This window comes from Rhincodon typus, chromosome 41 (assembly GCF_021869965.1).
Source record: "Rhincodon typus isolate 14 chromosome 41, sRhiTyp1.1, whole genome shotgun sequence".
Lineage (NCBI taxonomy): Eukaryota > Metazoa > Chordata > Chondrichthyes > Orectolobiformes > Rhincodontidae > Rhincodon > Rhincodon typus.
In genome coordinates, this window is record NC_063372.1 from 343,925 (window position 1) to 361,265 (window position 17,341).

A 17,341-nucleotide genomic window follows, 5' to 3' on the forward strand; every position below is an offset into this window, starting at 1 on the left:
TCCACACTGTGTTATCTTTGTAATTGTCTAGGATCTGTTCAGCAGTACGTTGCCCTGCAAAACACTGAAAATATCTTCTGGCATGATAAGGGTTACCAGTCTGAACTTCCAACTTGTTTCAGGTGAGATGGATAGATTTTACTTAATGTCCATTCTCTGGAACTCCAGTTCTTCATTCTTCCCATTGTACTGGGCTCCCAGCTTCATTTGGCCTCTTATGATAAGGATCATATTCCAACATAAAGACTGAACCTTACCTTTGAGGGCTTCACTTTTAAGTTAACCATCTTGAGCCACTTCACACAGGCCTGCAAAGCTCATGATGTTGTACAAAGCACCGGTGTCTATCAACACTTCACCCTGATGCTGTCTTTCTGCAGTCATCGTTCTAACAGGCACAAACCATTTATCACCTTTAAAGCAGATAATGCCAATCTGTTGTATGAAGTAGAGTGATGCATTATTACCATTGGCTGACATCTCTTCAGCAGCCACCTTTACACACTTGCTTTGCCCTTTTCTAGCCAAATACTTGGACTTGGATTAGTCTCCCGAGTCATTAAGCCTCTTGCATTTAGATCACTGCTTTCTTCATGCTGTATGTGCTTTTCGGTTGTGTGATGCTGTCTGCAATATCTACATCCTGTCCTCTGGCCTTGATCTTTCTACTGGCTCCTCTTCAAATAGTTTTTCCTTTTCCCAATCTGTTGTTCTCATCCTCCTGGAATGTCTCTCAGCACAATGTAAAACCTTGTCTGTTCTCCTAATATGTTCTAGTTGATGATTGACAACCTCAGAGTTTCTGCACATCTTGAATTCTTTCTTGAAAATAGATATCTCCATCTCAGCAGATATACTTTCACGATGGGATCTTTTATGCCTCAGGTAATCCTTTCTTGAAAAGGTCATCTTCCAGTTGTTCAAATACACTTACCTAGATGTATCAGTGGGCCATATACTGATGAATTAGTTTTCCTCACCCTTTGAGCTCTGATATTAACCATAAACCATTCATATGCAACATTAATAAGTTCAAAGTATGCAGTGAAAGCTTGAAAAATGTCTTCAGTCTGGCTTTTCTGCTCCTCAAAATCTAGGTTGCAATACAGCTTGTAGCACTTTATTCACCAGCATATGAAAAGCAAGTTTGAAAGTCTTCTAAGTTCAGATTTTAAAAATTCAACATGTTGTTGTTTTACAGTTTTGCCATTGAGAAAGGAAAATAAATCCAATTCTCTCTCATACCTCCTTTCCTTACCAAAGCAACAGGAAGTGGAAAATTTACAGCCATTTTGACCCTCCCAGTTACAGGCTTTTTTAACATTTTCATTTCTGTCTTTTTCACAGTAGCTATCTCTCTTACAGCTCTGAAAAGCCATACATTTACAGTTGCACCACCCTGATATCATGTTATGAATGCGTAAAGTCTATCACCAACTGCACACAAAGGCATTCACAGCAGAGGTAGAAGTCACATAACTATGGCAAGACAGCAAGCCCACTAAAGTGCAATTGCATTCATCTAAACAGAGTGCTAACAGACAAGTGGCCTGGACACAGTTTCAGGGCTAATTGATTTTGCACGTGATTGATAGCAATGTAGCTCACAGTTATCATTTAACCATTCTCAGCCGGCATAGATGACTTTGCCAATGTGTTTTAGCACAGGTCTTCAGCGCAAGTTTGGGCATTTGTAAGAGAGCAAATGTTTGATTGCGGTTTCGCAAAGATGGTGGCATTTCAAGTTGTGCATGGTGCTCAGACAGGCTGAAGTTGCTGCCTTCTTGCTCTGTGGTGCTCAGCTCTTGCCCTTTTGTTGGGGTAAATATGATGATAAGAAAACAGTGAAGTGCAGCACCAAGAGACTGCGCTTGCGGCTCTCAATGCAACAATGAAGTTTCTTTCAAAGCAGCTCAGACTTACAGGGTTCCTAGATACCAAATCCTGGTTATTGGCCACAACCTTCAGCCAAATGATGCTGACGATGGAGTTGAGGATGTACGATACGAAGAGGTTTTTGTGCAGTGAGATCCTCTGGCAGCTGAGACTCCTGCAGGATGAAACAAGATTGTGTTTCAGAGTTAGGGTGAGATTGAGCTTCATGCCTGACCTCACTGGAAGAACACTGCCTTACTAACAATGAGATTCTTGCTACAAAATGGAGGCCATCCATGAGGACATGCTGAAGCGGGGTATGATGCCCAATACAGTCAAATAGTCCATCAACATCTGAGTGGCACTGATCAACTAGGGCCACAGTTGCAGCCTCATGGGTTCAATGGCGGGTGGGGAGGTGGGGGCAGGAACAGCCTTGCTAGTTTGTTCTGCATCATGATAGATTGAAGTTCCCATTCACTCTACTCCCTGGGATGTGGCTGACAGTCCAAAGCTCCCAAAATTGGAAAGCTCATCAAGGTTGGGGGAATGATATCTGGGGCAGAGTTCCATCAACACACCTGGATTATTCCATTAAGGTTCACAGCTCAATTCTGGGCATGTCTTGGGCCTTCCAGTCGGGTTGTGTATGCGATCACAGATCACAAGAAACATTGACTCCAGTGATTTTACTGCTCAATGATATGTTTTTGTGACCATTTAGCTGGAACTCCCTCCTTAATGGGAAAATGGCCTACACCAAATAGATTCTAGCGGATCAAGAAGACAGCTCATGAACACCGTCTCAACTCGAGACCCGCAGTAATGTGGTTGACTCTCAATTGCCCTCTGAAACGGCGTTGCAAGCCATTCAGTAGTACCAAACGCTACAGAGTCTCAAAGAAATGAAACCAGACGGATCACCTGGCATCGACCGAGGCACTGGAAAAGAGAACAGCAGAAACAGCCCAGTCAACCGTGCAAAATCCTCCTCACTAACATCTGGGGGTAGTGCCAAAATTGGGAGAGCTGTCTCACAGACTAGTCAAGCAACGGCCTGACATAGTAATACTCATAGAATCATACCTTACTGACAATGTCCCAGACACCACCATCACCATCCCTGGATATGTCCTGTCCCAACAGCAGGACAGACCCAACAGAGGTGATAGCACAGTGGTATAGAGTCGGGAGGGAGTTGCTCTGGGAGTCCTTAACATTGACTCTGGACCCCATGAAGTCTCATGGCTTCAGGTTAAACATGGGCAAGCAAACCTCCTGCTGATTACCACATACCGTCCTCCCTCAGCTGATGAATCAGCACTCCTCAATGTTGAACAACACTTAGAGGAAGCACTGAGGGTGGTAAGGGCACAAAATGTACTCTGGGTGGGGGATTTCAATGTCCACCACCAGGAGTGGCTCAGCAGCAGTACTACAGATCGAGCTGGTTGGGCCCTAAAGGACATAGCTGATAGACTGGGTCTGCAGCAGATGGTGAGGGAACCAAGAGGGGAAAACATACTTGACCTCATCCTTACCAATCTGCCAGCTGCAGTTGCATCTGTCCATGACAGTATAGGTAAGAGTGACCATCGCACAGTCCTCGTGGAGACAAAGTCCCGTCTTCACATTGAGAATACCCTCCATCGTGTTGTGTGGCACTATCACCGTGCTAAATGGGACAGACTTCACACAGATCTGGCAACTCAACTGGGCATCCATGAGGCACTGTGGGCCATCAACAGCAGCAGAATTGTACTCCAGCACAATCTGTAACCTCATGGCCCGGCATATCCCCCACTCAACCATCACCATCAAGCCAGGGGATCAGCCCTGGTTCAACGGAGAGTGCAGGATGGCATGCCAGGAGCAGCACCAGGCAAACTTGAAGATGAGGTGCCAACCTGGTGAAGCTACCAAACAGGACTACTTGCACGCCAAACAGCGAAAGCAGCAAGTGATAGACAGCGCTGAGCGATCCGACAGCCAACAGATCAGATCTAAGCTCTGCAGTCCTGCCACATCCAGTCGTGAATGGTGGTGGACAATTAAACAACTCACTGGAGGAGGAGGCTCCACAAATATCCCCATTCTCAATGATGGAAGAGCCCAGCACATCAGTGCAAAAGATAAGGCTGAAGCATTGGCAGCAATCTTCAGCCAGAAGTGCCGAGTGGATGATCCATCTCAGCCTCCTCCAATGGTCCCCAGCATTACAGATACCAGTCTTCAGCCAATTCGATTCATTCCACGTGATCTCAAGAAACGGTTGGAGACACTGGATACTACAAAGGCTATGGGTCCTGACAACATTCCAGCAATAGTAGTGAAGACTTGTGCTCCAGAACTTGCTACTCCCCTAGCCAAGCTGTTCCAGTACAGTTACAATGGCATTTACCCAAAAATGTTGAAAATTGCCCAGGTATGTCCTGTACGTAAAGAGCAGGACAAATCCAACCCGGCCAATTACCGTCCTGTCAGTCTACCCTCGATCATCAGTAAAGTGATTGGGCGGCACGGTGGCTCAGTGGTTAGCACTGCTGCCTCACAGTGCCAGGGACCCGGGTTCGATTCCACCCTCGGGTGACTGTCTGTGTGGAGTTTGCACATTCTCCCCGTGTCTGTGTGCGTTTCCTCTGGGTGCTCCGGTTTCATCCCACAGTCCAAAGATGTGGAGGTTAGGTGGATTGGCCATGCTTAAATTGTCCATTGTGTTCAGGGGTGTTTAGGTTAGGTGGGTTAGACAAGGGAAAATTGTAGGGATAGGGGTGAGGGAATGGGTCAGGGTGGGATGCTCCTCTTCAGAGGGGCAGGTGGACTTGTTGGGCCGAATGGGTTTCTATGATTCTATTTCTAAGGTGTCATCAACAGTGCTCTCAAGCAGCACCTGCTCAGTGACGTCCAGTTTGGGTTCCACCAGGGCCACTCAGCTCCTGACCTCATTACAGCCTTGGTTCAAACATGGACAAAAGAGCTGAATTCCAGAGGTGAAGGGAGACTGACAGCCCTTGATATCAAGGCTGCATTCAGCCAGGGGTGGCATCAAGGAGCCCTAGCAAAACTGGAATCAATGTGTATCGGAGCAAACTCTCCGCTGGCTGGAGTCATACTTGACACAGAGGCAGATGGTCGCGGTTGTTGGAGGTCAATCATCTCAGCTCCAGGGCATCTCTGCAGGAGTTCCTCAGGGTAGTGTCCTCGGCCCAATCATCTTCAGCTGCTTCATCAATGACCTTCCCTCCATCATAAGGTCAGAAGTGGGGATGTTCGCTGATGATTGCACAATGTTCAGCACCATTCGCGACTCCTCAGACACTGAAGCAGTCCATGTTCAAATGCAACAAGATCTGGACAATATCCAGGCTTGGCCTGACAAATGGCAAGTAACATTTGCGCCACACAAATGTCAGGCTATGACCATCACCAATAAGAGACAATCTATCCACCACCCATTGGCATTCAACGGTGTTACCATCATTGAATCCCCCACTATCAACAACCCTATCAACATTGACCAGAAACAAGAGCAGGCCAGAAGCTGGGAATACTGCAGCGAGTAACTCATCTCCTGACTCCTCAAGCCTGTCCACCATCTACAAGGCACAAGTCAGGAACGTGATGGTATACTCCCCACTTGCCTGGATGGGTGCAGCCCCAACAATGCTCAAGAAACTTGACACTATCCAGGACAAAGCAGCTCCAGCTTGATTGGCACCACATCCACAAGCATCCACTCCCCCCACCACCGACGCTCAGTAGCAGCACTGTGTAGTATCTACAAGATGCACTGCAGAAATTCACCAAAGATCCTCAGACAAGTCCTTCCAAACCCACGACCACTTCCATCTAAGAGGACAAGAGCAGCAGATATATGGGAACCCCCACCTCCTAGCCATTCACCATCCTGACTTGGAAATGTTCCTTCACTGTCACTGGATCAAAATCCTGGAATTCCCTCCCTAAGGACATTGTGGGTCAACCTACAGCACATGCACTGCAGCAGTTCAAGAAGGCAGCTCACTCCCACCTTCTCAAGGGGCAACTAGGGATGGGCAATAAATGCTGGGCCCAGCCAGTGATGCTCACATCCCACAAATGAATTTTAAAAAATTCTCTGCCAAAACCCATAGTTGTGGTGCACTTCATTCACGGTATAAAAAGGAAGGAGAGAGATTTACTGGAAGCAGGAAAAGAAAAGGATGCGGGGAGTGAGTGGGGAGAGTGGGATGAGACTGGATGGGATGACGTTGCAGATTTGCTCACCAAGCCGGTGTGTTTCGTTGAAGACGTTTAGTCACCCTGCTGGGTAACACCATCAGTGCGCCTCCGGTGAAGCGTTGGTGTTCTGTCCCGCTTGTTATTTATATGCCTCGGTTTGCTGGGGTGGTTGATATTACTTCCAGTTTTGTTCTTCAGTGGTTTGTATATCGGGTCCAGTTTAATGTCAACTGGGACAACACATCCATAATAGCACGAGCCAAAGAGACATGCCAGGGAATTCCTGGAGGCCTGGCATTCCAACTGGAACTCCATCAACAAATACACTGACCTGGACCCATTATACAAACCACTGAGAAACAGAACCAGAAGTGATACCAACCACCCCAACAAACTGAGGCATATAAATATCAAGCAGGTCTGAACACCAACGCTTCACCAGAGGCGCACTGACAGTGTTACCTAGCTGGGTGACGAAACGTCTACAGTCAAACACACCGGCTCGGTGAGCAAGTCTACAACCTCATCCACAACCCGAGCTACAAATCTTCTCAAAAACTTTGAACTGAGTGGGATTTTTAATGGTGTCAGGTGTGAGGGGTGAGTGGGACTAAACTGGGCGGAATATTAAAGGATGTGGGAAATGAAGGGGAAGAGGGGGAGTTGACTGGGTGGGATATTAAATGGTGTGGAGAAATACTGGAAGAATGTGATTACTCTGTGTGGGATGCTAAAGGCTGTCAAGAATGAAAACAAGAGTGGGATTATACATTCTGAGATATAAAAGGGAACAGGGAGGAAATTGGGAGCAGGATTAGACTGGGTGGGATATTAAAGAGTGTGAGGGAATGAAGAGAGCATGGGATAAATGGAAAATTATTGTAAATATTTTCAATGAAATAGTCATGATGCAAGCATGAATTACATGAAGAGAAGTGGCAGAGTTCAAAGTCTTTGGAGAAACAGAGTGAAAGATATCTGCTGCCAGATTTAATGTCCAAATTAAAACCTGATTGAACATATTTCTCTCCTGACAGGCTCAACCAGCGCGCATGAAAATAAATGACAGCGAAACTCTCAGTTCAACCATCTAACCAGCTAGTCACCTGGCTGCTGGGAATCATGGGGAATTGGCTCTGCTCTCATCACCAATCAAAATGAATATGCTGCCTGTTTCAGACCTGAATGCTCTAACTCCAGATGCCAGACTGGGAGATGCCTGACAGACAGTCAGGGAGCAGGTCCTGCCCTGCTGGTTGTGTTAATCCTCAGCAGAAAATGGCATTGCCTGCTGCGTGGTAGATTGACTATGGCATCATTTTCAAGACATGGTACTGTGCTTCCCAAGTTTGGTTCTGCCTGGCCAGCTTATTTAAAGTGGTATAGCAACAAACATGAGGGCGAATGATTCAGTAATTCTAGGAGAAAACTTGTCAAATTGTAAACTTACTTGAAGTAGTAGAATATAGACAAGGCAAGCAGTAAGCACACGATAGAAATCACATGACCTGTAATAGCCGAATAATAGAGGTTCCATACTGTCTGCAAATATAGAAAGACAGAAGTGTGAAAGAGCCATTTGCATTCCTGTATCGAAGATCAACAAAAACACATGCCACTAAACATCACAGTCCCCTGTAGTTTAATGTTAAACATTTCAGACAGCAATGTTCTCTCCACTGGCCCACATGAGATGCTGAACACATGCTTTTGCAGCATCGTTATGGAGCCATCCAGGGCCAAGTTAACATCCAACAGCCTTGACTGTCCCATTTGAAAGCAACATTCCAACGCAAACATCAGAGTGACACCCAGCCAACAGAAACCAACTGCAGCAAACCTGGCTTGCTGTGCTCTGGTGAACAGGACAGATAATGGTCTCCAGCAGCTAACTTCGAGCACTTCCACTCTTGTAATGTTTGAGGGGGACAGTGTAGAAGGAGATTTACTGTGTATCTAACCCTATGCTGTCCCCGTCCAGGGAGTGTTTGATTGGGACAGCATAGAGGCAGCTTTACTCTGTATCTAACCCCATGTTGTCCCTGTCCTGAGAGTGTTTGATGCGGGGACAGTGTAGCGAGAGCTTTACACTATATTAAACCCCATGTGGTCCCTGTCCTGTGAGTGTTTGATGGGAAAAAGTGTAGAGGAAGCTTTACCCTGTATCTAACCATGTGCTGTGCCTGTCCTGGGAGTGTTTGATGGAGGGGACAGTGTGGAATGAGCTGCACTCACTATCTAACCCCATGCTGTCCCTGTCTTGGGAGTATTTGATGGGGGGCGGACAGTGCAGAGCGAGTTTTACTCTGTATCTAACACCATGCTATCCCTGTCCTGGGAGTGTTTGCTGGGAGACAGTATAGAGGCAGCTTTTCTCTGTTTCTAACCCCATGCTGCCACTGTCATGGGAATGTTTAATGGGGGACAGTCTACAAAGAGCTTTCGTCTCTAAATAACCCCATGCTGTCCCTGTCCTGGGAGTGTGTGATGGGGGCAGTGTAGAGGGGTCGTTACTCTGTGTCTAACCTCATTCTCTCCCTGTCCCTGGGAGTGTTTGATGGGGGACAGGGTAGAGAGAGCTTTACTCTGTATCTAACCCCACGCTGTCCCTGTCTTGGGACTGTTTGATTGGGGGGGACAGTTTAGAGGGAGCTTTATTCAGTATCTAATCCTAAGCTATCCTTGTCCCAGGAATGTTTGACGGGGGACAGTGTAGAGACCTTTACTCCATACCTAACCCTGTGCTGTCTCTGTCCTGGGAGTGTTTGATGGGAACAGTTTAGAGGGAGCTTTACTGTGTATCTAACCTCCTGCTGTAACTGTCCCAGGGATGTTTGAGCGGGAACATTCAAGAGGAAGTTTTACTTACGTTTTAAAAGAGTAGAGATAACTTCACTCTGTATCTAACACAGTGCTTTACGTGTCCTGTGACTCTTTGATAGGGACAGTGTAGAGGGAGATTTGCTCAGTCTCCAACTCCTCTGCTCATGTTTCCTCTCTTGCCCAGATTTTAATATCCTCCTTAATATTACAAGAAATAAACACCATTCTCCAGCCTATCAGGTGTTTTGTAAAGTCTTGGCAAAGCTCCTAACATTGGAACTTGATTTCTCTGCCGATAAATCCAAGGCTGTGCTCTCAGCATAGGCCCCCACATCTATTCAATTGTAATCATCACCCTCTCCCATCCAGCATCCCATATGTAACTGTGCCTTCTATTTTATGTTGTCTCTCCAATTCTTCCCGCAAAATACTATCAGTTCACATATATCTGCGTTAAGTTTAATCTGGAACTTGTCAGGCCGTTCTAGCAGTCTGTCCATTGCCCCTCGATCTTTTGCTGTCCTCCTCTCAGTCTCTTAGCAGTTTGGAGTTTCGAATCATTTGTAAAAGTTGTGGTTATGCCTGAGCCCATGTTCTTCCTATCATACTGGGAGGGGTGATAACACCTGAGTGATAGCCTTGCACCATTATCATGGCTCTGAAACACCAGGCTTTCTGTCCCATCTTTCATTTCATATGGTTGGGTCCTAAAGGACATAGCTTGGGTCTGCAGCAGGTGGTGAGGGAACCAAGAAAAGGGAAAAACATACTTGATCTCATCCTTACTAATTTGCCGGCTGCAGATGCATCTGTCCATGACAGAGTGACCACCACACAGACATTGTGGAGACAAAGTCCCGCTTTCACATTGAGAATACTCTCCATTGTGTTGTGTGGTTCTATCACTATGCTACATGGGACAGACTTCACACAGATCTTGCAACTCAAGACTGGGCATCCTTGAGGCACTGTGGGCCATGAACAGCAGCAGAATTTTACTCCGGCACAATCTGTAACCTCATGGCCCGGCATATCCCCCACTGAACCATTACCATCAAACTAGGGGATCAACCCTGGTTCAATGATGAGTGTAGGAGGGCATGCCAGGAGCAGCACCAGGCATATCTAAAAATGGCTAGAGAGAAAAAAAAAACTGCAGATGCTAGAATCCAAGGTAGACAAACAGGAGGCTGGAAAAACACAGCAAACCAGGCAGCATCTGGAGGACTGGAGTCCTGAAGAAGGGTAATACCCGAAAAGTTGACTTCTCCTCCTCTAGATGCTGCCTGGCTTGCTGTGTTTTTCCAGCCTTCTGTTTGTCTACCTCAAAATGAAGTGTTAACCTGGTGGAGTCCTTAACAAATACTTCATATCAGTTTTCACAAACGAGAAGGGTATGGTTGGGTGGTGAGTCTGAGAATGGGTATGTTGAATTTTTAGGGCATGTCAATATAAAAACGCTGTTAGATGTTTTGAAAAGCATAAGGTAGATAAGTCCCCAGGACCTGATGGGATCTATCCCAGAATGCTGAGGGAGGCAGGTGAGGAAATTGTTAGGGCCTTGTACAAAATCCTTTGTATCCTCTTTAGTCACAGGCGAGGTCCCAGCGGACTGGAGAATTGCCAGTGTTGTTCCTTGGTTTAAGAAGGACAACAGGATAATCTGGGAAATTACAGGCCAGTGAGCCTTACATCATTGGTAGGGAAATTAGTGGAGAAGGTTCTTAGGGACAGGATTTACCCACATTTGGAAAAATATGGATTTATTAACGATGCGCAGCATAGCTTTGTGCGGGCGAGAATGTGTCTCACAAAGTTGATTGAGGTTTTGGAGGAAGTGACAAAGACGATTGGTAAGGGCAGGGCAGTAAATGTTGTCTATATGTCTATAAGGCCCCTCATGGCAAGCTGATACAGAAAGTGTATTTACATGGGATCCATGGTGAGCTGGTAAGATGGACACAGAGCTGGCTTGGTCATAGAAGACAGAGAGTAGCAGTAGAAGGGTATTTTTCTGACTGGAGATCTGTGACTAGTGGTGCTCCACAGGGATCAGTGCTGAGACTCCTGTTGTTTGTAATATATATGAATAATTTGGAAGAGAATGTATGTGGCCTGATTAGTAAGTTTGTGGACGACACAAAGATTAGGGGAGTTCTGGTTAGTGTGGAGAATTGCCAGAAGATACAGGAGGATATAGATAGGCTGGAGACTTGGAAGGAGAAATGGCAGATGGAGTTTAATCCCGATAAATGTGAGGGGATGCATTGTGGAAGGTCTAATGTGGGAGGGAATTATACAGTAAATGGCAGAACCCTTAGTAGCATCAACATATAGAGGGATCTAGGCATACAGGTCCACAGTTTCCTGAAAGTGACAACGCAAGAGGATAAAGTGGTCAAGAAGGCATATGGCATGCTTGGCTTCATCGGTCAGGGCAGAATGCAAAAATTGACAAGTCATGTTGCAGCTGTATAGAACTTTAGTTAGACCATACTTGGAATATTGTGTACAGTTCTGGTTGCCACACTACCAGAAGGATGTGAAGGCTTTGGAGAGGGTACAGAAACAGTTCATCAGGATGTTGCCTGGTTTGGCGGGTCTGGATTTCCTCTCCCTGTCTTGGGTCCATGCCTTTCATTGGCTCAAATCCCTGTCCCTGAACAGTGTAGTTACTAACATGTCCTAGCATTCAGGAGATACCAGGTCAATGACTAGAGGTCTCACCATCTCCTCCGGAAGCAATTGACACCATACAAGTGAGGCCTGCACAAAATACCTATCCTTCTTCGGTTGGTGCTGCTTTTTCAATTGGTGTTGCCTTTAAATGTAACAAATTGCAGGCAAATGCCACCACAGCAGGCATCATGCACCAGCCATTCAAGAGAATGAATGGATACAGCTTACAGTTTCTCATGAAAGAACCACAAAATTCAGCAGAATCCCTCACCTTGACCTTGCCCATGGTTTGGGCTGTACACTGGGTGTAGTTGGTCCATATTCGATTGCTTGAAGGGTGTCGATACCACTTTCCATTTTCAGTACAGATCTTGGTTGCCTTTTCTAAAAGGGTAAAGACAGAGTTGCAGACAGTTCAAAGATACCTCACTATTCTTGAAGTTTTGAGTTACATCAAAAAGCAAAAGGATCAAACAGAAAGGAAAATGTGCAGGTAGACAATATTGCAGAGTTAGACTACAGGTTGCCTTTGTGATGCATTTCGAGACTCAGACTGAGGTTTAATCTGATGTTGTGATCATGAATTAAGTTGAACGTAACACAATATCCAGGTCAGGGTTTGGATCAGTCGCAAGTGTCTGCATTGTGGGTGCAGCTGAGGCTGTGGCTTCAATCTTCCCCTGAATGATTTTGTCACTGGGATATCAGATAAAAACACAGAAGATGCTGGAAATACTCAGTAGGTCAATCAGCACCTGTGGACAGAGAGAGAAACAGAATTAACATTTCAGGTCGACAACCTGTCATCAGAACTGGGGCAAATTAGAAATGTGGTTGATTTTAAAAGAGGCAGTTGGGGGAGGTTGGGTAAAAGGAACATCTCTAATAGGATGGGGAGCAGGAAAGATTAAATAATGAAAGGGTTCACGGTGCAAGGCCAAAAGCAATGTGAAGCAACAAGAAGCTATGGATATGTCTAGAGGAGGTGTGAATGGCAGAATGTTCATTGGGTGTTGTCCAGAAGGAAAAGAATAGAAAACAAGACAGTGAACCCAAAACTCGCAAAGAATAAAGACGCAGAATCGCAGAATGAAGACATTACTATCTGAGTTTGGTGAATTCAGTGTTGAGCCCAGAAGGCTGTAAACTGCCTAATTAAAAATAAAGCTTGAGCTTCATTGAAACACTACAGGAGGCAGAGGACAGTGAGACTCGAGTGGAATTAAAGAGAAGAAAATGACAGATAACTGTGAGTTCAAGGTCACACTTGTAAACTGAATGGAGGTGTTCCACAGAGCAGTCACCCAGTCTGCATTTTATCTCTCCAGCATTGAGGTGCACTGTGAACTGCAAACCCAGTAGACCAGATTGAAAGAAGTACAAGTGGATTGCTGTTTCACATCCCATAGAGTTTTTGAAGCCATGGACAATGGGAAGAGTGGAGATAAAATATCAGGTGATGTATCTCCCATGCTTGGACAAGAAGCTGCTGTCAGGAAGGAAGGAGGTGTTGGGGTGATGAGGAATGGAGCAGGATGTCACGAAGGGAACAGGCCCTTCAAGATTCTAAAAAAGGAAGGGCAGAAGAAGATGTGGTAGGAGGAGAGGTGGACTAGGGCAGGCAGAAATGGCAGAGGATCATATGTTGTGTTTAGAAGTTGGTGAGTTGAAAGTGAGGTTGAGGGGAGGAAGGGGAATGGCGAGAGCAGAAATGCGGACAGTTGATCAGACAGATTGGAGGGGGCCTAACAGTGGTTAGGAATTCTCGGCTGAGAGGAAAGGGCAACATGTTGGAAACACTTGTGCGGAATGTGGCATCATTACGATAGTGGCAATGCAGATAGAGAAACTAGAAGAATGGAATGGAGTTCTTACAGGAAGCAGAGTGCATGGAAATATAGTTGAAATAACTGTGGGAGGCCATGTATTTGTAGCGCACATTCATTTGGTGGCATAATGATAACGTCACTCAGCTAGTAATCTAGGGTTCCAGGCTAAATCTCTGAGGACATGGGTTCAAATCCCAACACAGCAGATAGTGAAATTTGAATTCAATGAAAATTTGGAAATTAAAAAAAGATAGTCTAATGATAACCGTGTTGATTGTGGATTTTCAGTTGGCAATTGAAAAATAACTTGTAAGAGACTGTTAGTTCAAGTTCATGGAACTGAAGCAAATTTATTGACCTGATAGGAAATTGGCTGAGCAGAAGGAGACAGAGAGCAGTGATAATGGATAGGTGCTCTAACTGGCAGGACGTGACTTATGGTGAGCCACAAGAAGCTGTACTGGGGCCTCAACTGTTCCCTGAATTGATGAGATAAACAGTCACGTATCCAAATGTGCCAATGACACAAAAATGGTCAGCATTGTAAACAGCGTAAATGGAAAGCGAAACTAGCAGATGGATTTGAATGTAGGAAAAGGTGAGGTCATCAATTTTAGACTAACAAAGGATCAAACAGGATACTGTCTAAATAGGGAAAAGCGTGACAGTGGAGGAATAAAAGAGACTTGGAGATCCAGATACTTAGATTATTAAATTACTTAGATATTTTTCCCAGGGTAGGGGAGTCCAAAACATAAGTTTAAGGCAAGAGGGGAAAGATTTACAAGGTCCTAAGGGTGAACTTTTTCACACAGAGGGTGGTGCGTGTATGGAATGAGCTGCTAGAGTAAGTGATGGAGACTGGTACAATTACAACATTTAAAAGGCATCTGGATGGGTATATGAATAGGAAGGATTTAGAGGGAGATGGGCTGAATGCTGGAAAATGGGACTAGATTAATTTAGGATATCTGGGTCAGCATGGACGAGTTGGACCAAAGGGTCTGTTTCCGTCCTGTACAATTCTATGCCTCTATACAGGACCAGAGGAGGTTGGGATTATCATCCTGAAATGGTGATTGTGCAAAATCAACAATTAAACTTAAAAGTGACAATGATGGGTACTTGTTACAGATGTTAAGCGATAATGGACAATGGCAGACCTATGGAGTTAGGTCACTGATCAGCCCTGATCTCACTGAACGACAGAACAGATTCAAGGAGCCGGATTGCCTCCGCCTGTTCCTATATTTCAATAATAACTTCAAAATCCTTTGGAAGTTTTGAGACTGCAATTGTCCAATCAGCATGTACAACAAAGCTGAAATCAGAAAGTTGATGCCTGTCACTGTGCAGAGTTTGTGTGTCTTTTCATTTGGATCCCTATTTGAGTTTTTCCTCTTTGTGGTGTATGTGCCCATGGTCATAGATCACAAAGTAATGCGCTGAAGGTTAAGATATGTTCGGGAGATGATTGGTAGCGGAATTAGATAAACAGCAGTTTACAGACTTGCCTGCAGGATCAAAGACCTGATAGTAATCAGGGCAATGCTGTGCAGACATCGATTTGGCTGAAGAGTCATCCCAGCACAGCCATCCATCCCAGGTACGGTTACAGTAAGAACCTGCAAAGTAGTAAACACAGCATATCAAATGTTTACTTCCTTCTTAACTACTTTTCTGAATGTTCCTCTAAACCTCCCAGCCTTATTGCTCCTTAAATGTTCCATGTTGCTCACTTGGCTCTCAACCTCAGGCTCCAGTAGTTTCCACTCTTCTCTCTGAGGCAGAAAGGTGTAGGCCTAAATACCACTATCTATCGGAATTGGCAGTGTGATACTGAAAGCTGTTCACAGCTTCACATATCTTGGTTCCATAATCACCAACAATATGTCACTTCATGCTGCAGCTGCTATGTTGAAGCTGAGTAAGAGAGTGTGGAACATCAGGAACTTGACTGAGAACACCATAGGTGACCCTCCAGTGCTGGAGTGCTCCAGTGGCAGGGGATGTCAGGGCAATGCCTCTCACAGAGGCAGCTTCTCAAGATTTTCACCCCTTGATTGCTGCCATGTCAAAGTCAGTCAAGCTAATCATTCTCATGACTTCAGCGCAAGAGCTGGTGCTGATTACTAGGTGTGGGAATGGAGTCATCCAAAGAGATGAGGTTGGTGGTATTAACAAGCACTGGTCTCTTGCTGAAGTTACATGCTGAGCAGCATATTATCTAAATAGAGAGAGACTGCAGAATGCCAAGGTCCAGAGGGATCTGGGAATCCTAGTCTGTGAATTGCAAAAAGATCAGTATACAGGTACAAGTGATTAGGAAAGCGAATGGGATGTTGGAGTTGAGGAGAATGACAGGTGATCTTATTGAAACATATAGGATCCTGAAGGGACAGGATAGGATGGATTCTGAGATGATATTTCCTCTTATGGGAAAGACTAGGCAGCACAGTTTAAGAATAAACACTTTCCCTTATGAGAGGTCCCTTTTAAGACAATGAGGCGATTTTTTTCCTTTTAGGGGGTTGTTAGTCTGTGGAATTCTCTTCCCCAGAAAACAGTGGGAGCTGAGTCATTGAATGTATTCAAGGCTGAGTAAGGTAAATTTTTGACAGACAAGGAGTCCAAGGTTATTGGGGGCAGGCAGTTGAGTTTGTGGGAGTTGAGCCTACTGTAGTATGGGTGTGCCCATTCACTGTCTGAGCTGCTACTCATGATGATGATTGCTGCTGCCATCTCTTTCCTGGCAGGGATCTACAGGGCATGCATGATCAAGCGTGCAGAGGAGAAGTTCCTCCTGGTCTAACTAGAAGAGACTCTTCTACTAAACAAGGTTGGGAGTTTTTTGCATGTTGGCAACTAGTTCCAGGTTACATTGATATGGCAGCCACTGTAACAGAGAATGAGGAAGATTTGGATGTTGGGCCTCACTCCTTTTGAGATGCTGACTTGTTCTGCCCACATATCCAGATGACATCATCAGAGTTAAAACTTTCAGATCAACATGCAACAATCCTAATCAGCTGAGAACCCACTGTAACACCCAGTCCCAGAGTGGGAAAGCACAGTGAGATAACACACTGTACCACCCAGTCCCAGAGTGTGAAAGGACAGTGTGATAACCCACTGTACCAACCAGTCCCAGAGTGTGAAAGGACAGTGTGATAACACACTGTACCAACCAGTCCCAGATCGTGAAAGGACAGTGTGATAACCCATTGTACCAACCAGTCCCAGATCATGAAAGGACAATGTGATATCCCACTGTAACACCCAGTCCCAGAGTGTGAAAGGCCAGTGTGATAACACACTGTACCACCCAGTCACAGAGTGTGAAAGGACAGTGCGATAACCCACTGTACCAACCAGTCCCAGAGTGTGAAAGGACAGTGTGATAACCCACTGTACCACCCAGTCCCAGAATGTGAAAGGACAGTGTGATAACACACTGTACCACCCAGTCCCAGATCGTGAAAGGACAGTGTGATAACCCAATGTACCATCCAGTGCCAGAGTGTGAAAGGGCAGTGTGATAACACACTGTACCACACAGTCCCAGAGTGTGAAAGGACAGTGTGGTAACACACAGTACCACCAAAGACTAGAGTGAGAAAGGACAGTGTGATAACCCACTGTACCACTCAGTCCCAGTGTGCGAAAGGACAGTGTGAAAATGCACTGTACCACACAGTCCCACACTGTGAAAGGTCAGTGTGATAACACACAGTACCACCAAAGACGAGAGTAAGAAAGGACAGTGTGATAAAACACTGTACCATCCTATCCCAGAGCCTGAAAGGACAGTGTTTTAACCCACTGAAACACCCAGCCCCAGGATGTTAAAGCACAGTGCGTTAATGCCATTGTACCACCCAGTCCCAGAGTGTGAAAGGAAAGTGTAATAACAC

The 17,341-nt window shown here is 45.4% G+C and overlaps 1 protein-coding gene across 1 annotated transcript in view; it reads right to left on the reverse strand.

The window, feature by feature from the left end:
• The window catches only part of LOC109926515 (calcitonin gene-related peptide type 1 receptor-like), a 45,420-nt gene extending 29,251 nt beyond the window's left edge, over positions 1 to 16,169 (reverse strand). Inside the window, exons 1-5 of the mRNA XM_048618820.1 lie at positions 16,106 to 16,169; positions 14,942 to 15,091; positions 11,870 to 11,982; positions 7,547 to 7,638; positions 1,924 to 2,050 (exon numbers count right to left, since the gene is read on the reverse strand). Of these exons, the coding sequence (XP_048474777.1) occupies positions 1,924 to 2,050; positions 7,547 to 7,638; positions 11,870 to 11,982; positions 14,942 to 15,091; positions 16,106 to 16,169 (546 nt within the window). The remainder of the gene's footprint in view (positions 1 to 1,923; positions 2,051 to 7,546; positions 7,639 to 11,869; positions 11,983 to 14,941; positions 15,092 to 16,105) is intronic.
• Between the last annotated feature and the right edge of the window lie 1,172 nt (positions 16,170 to 17,341).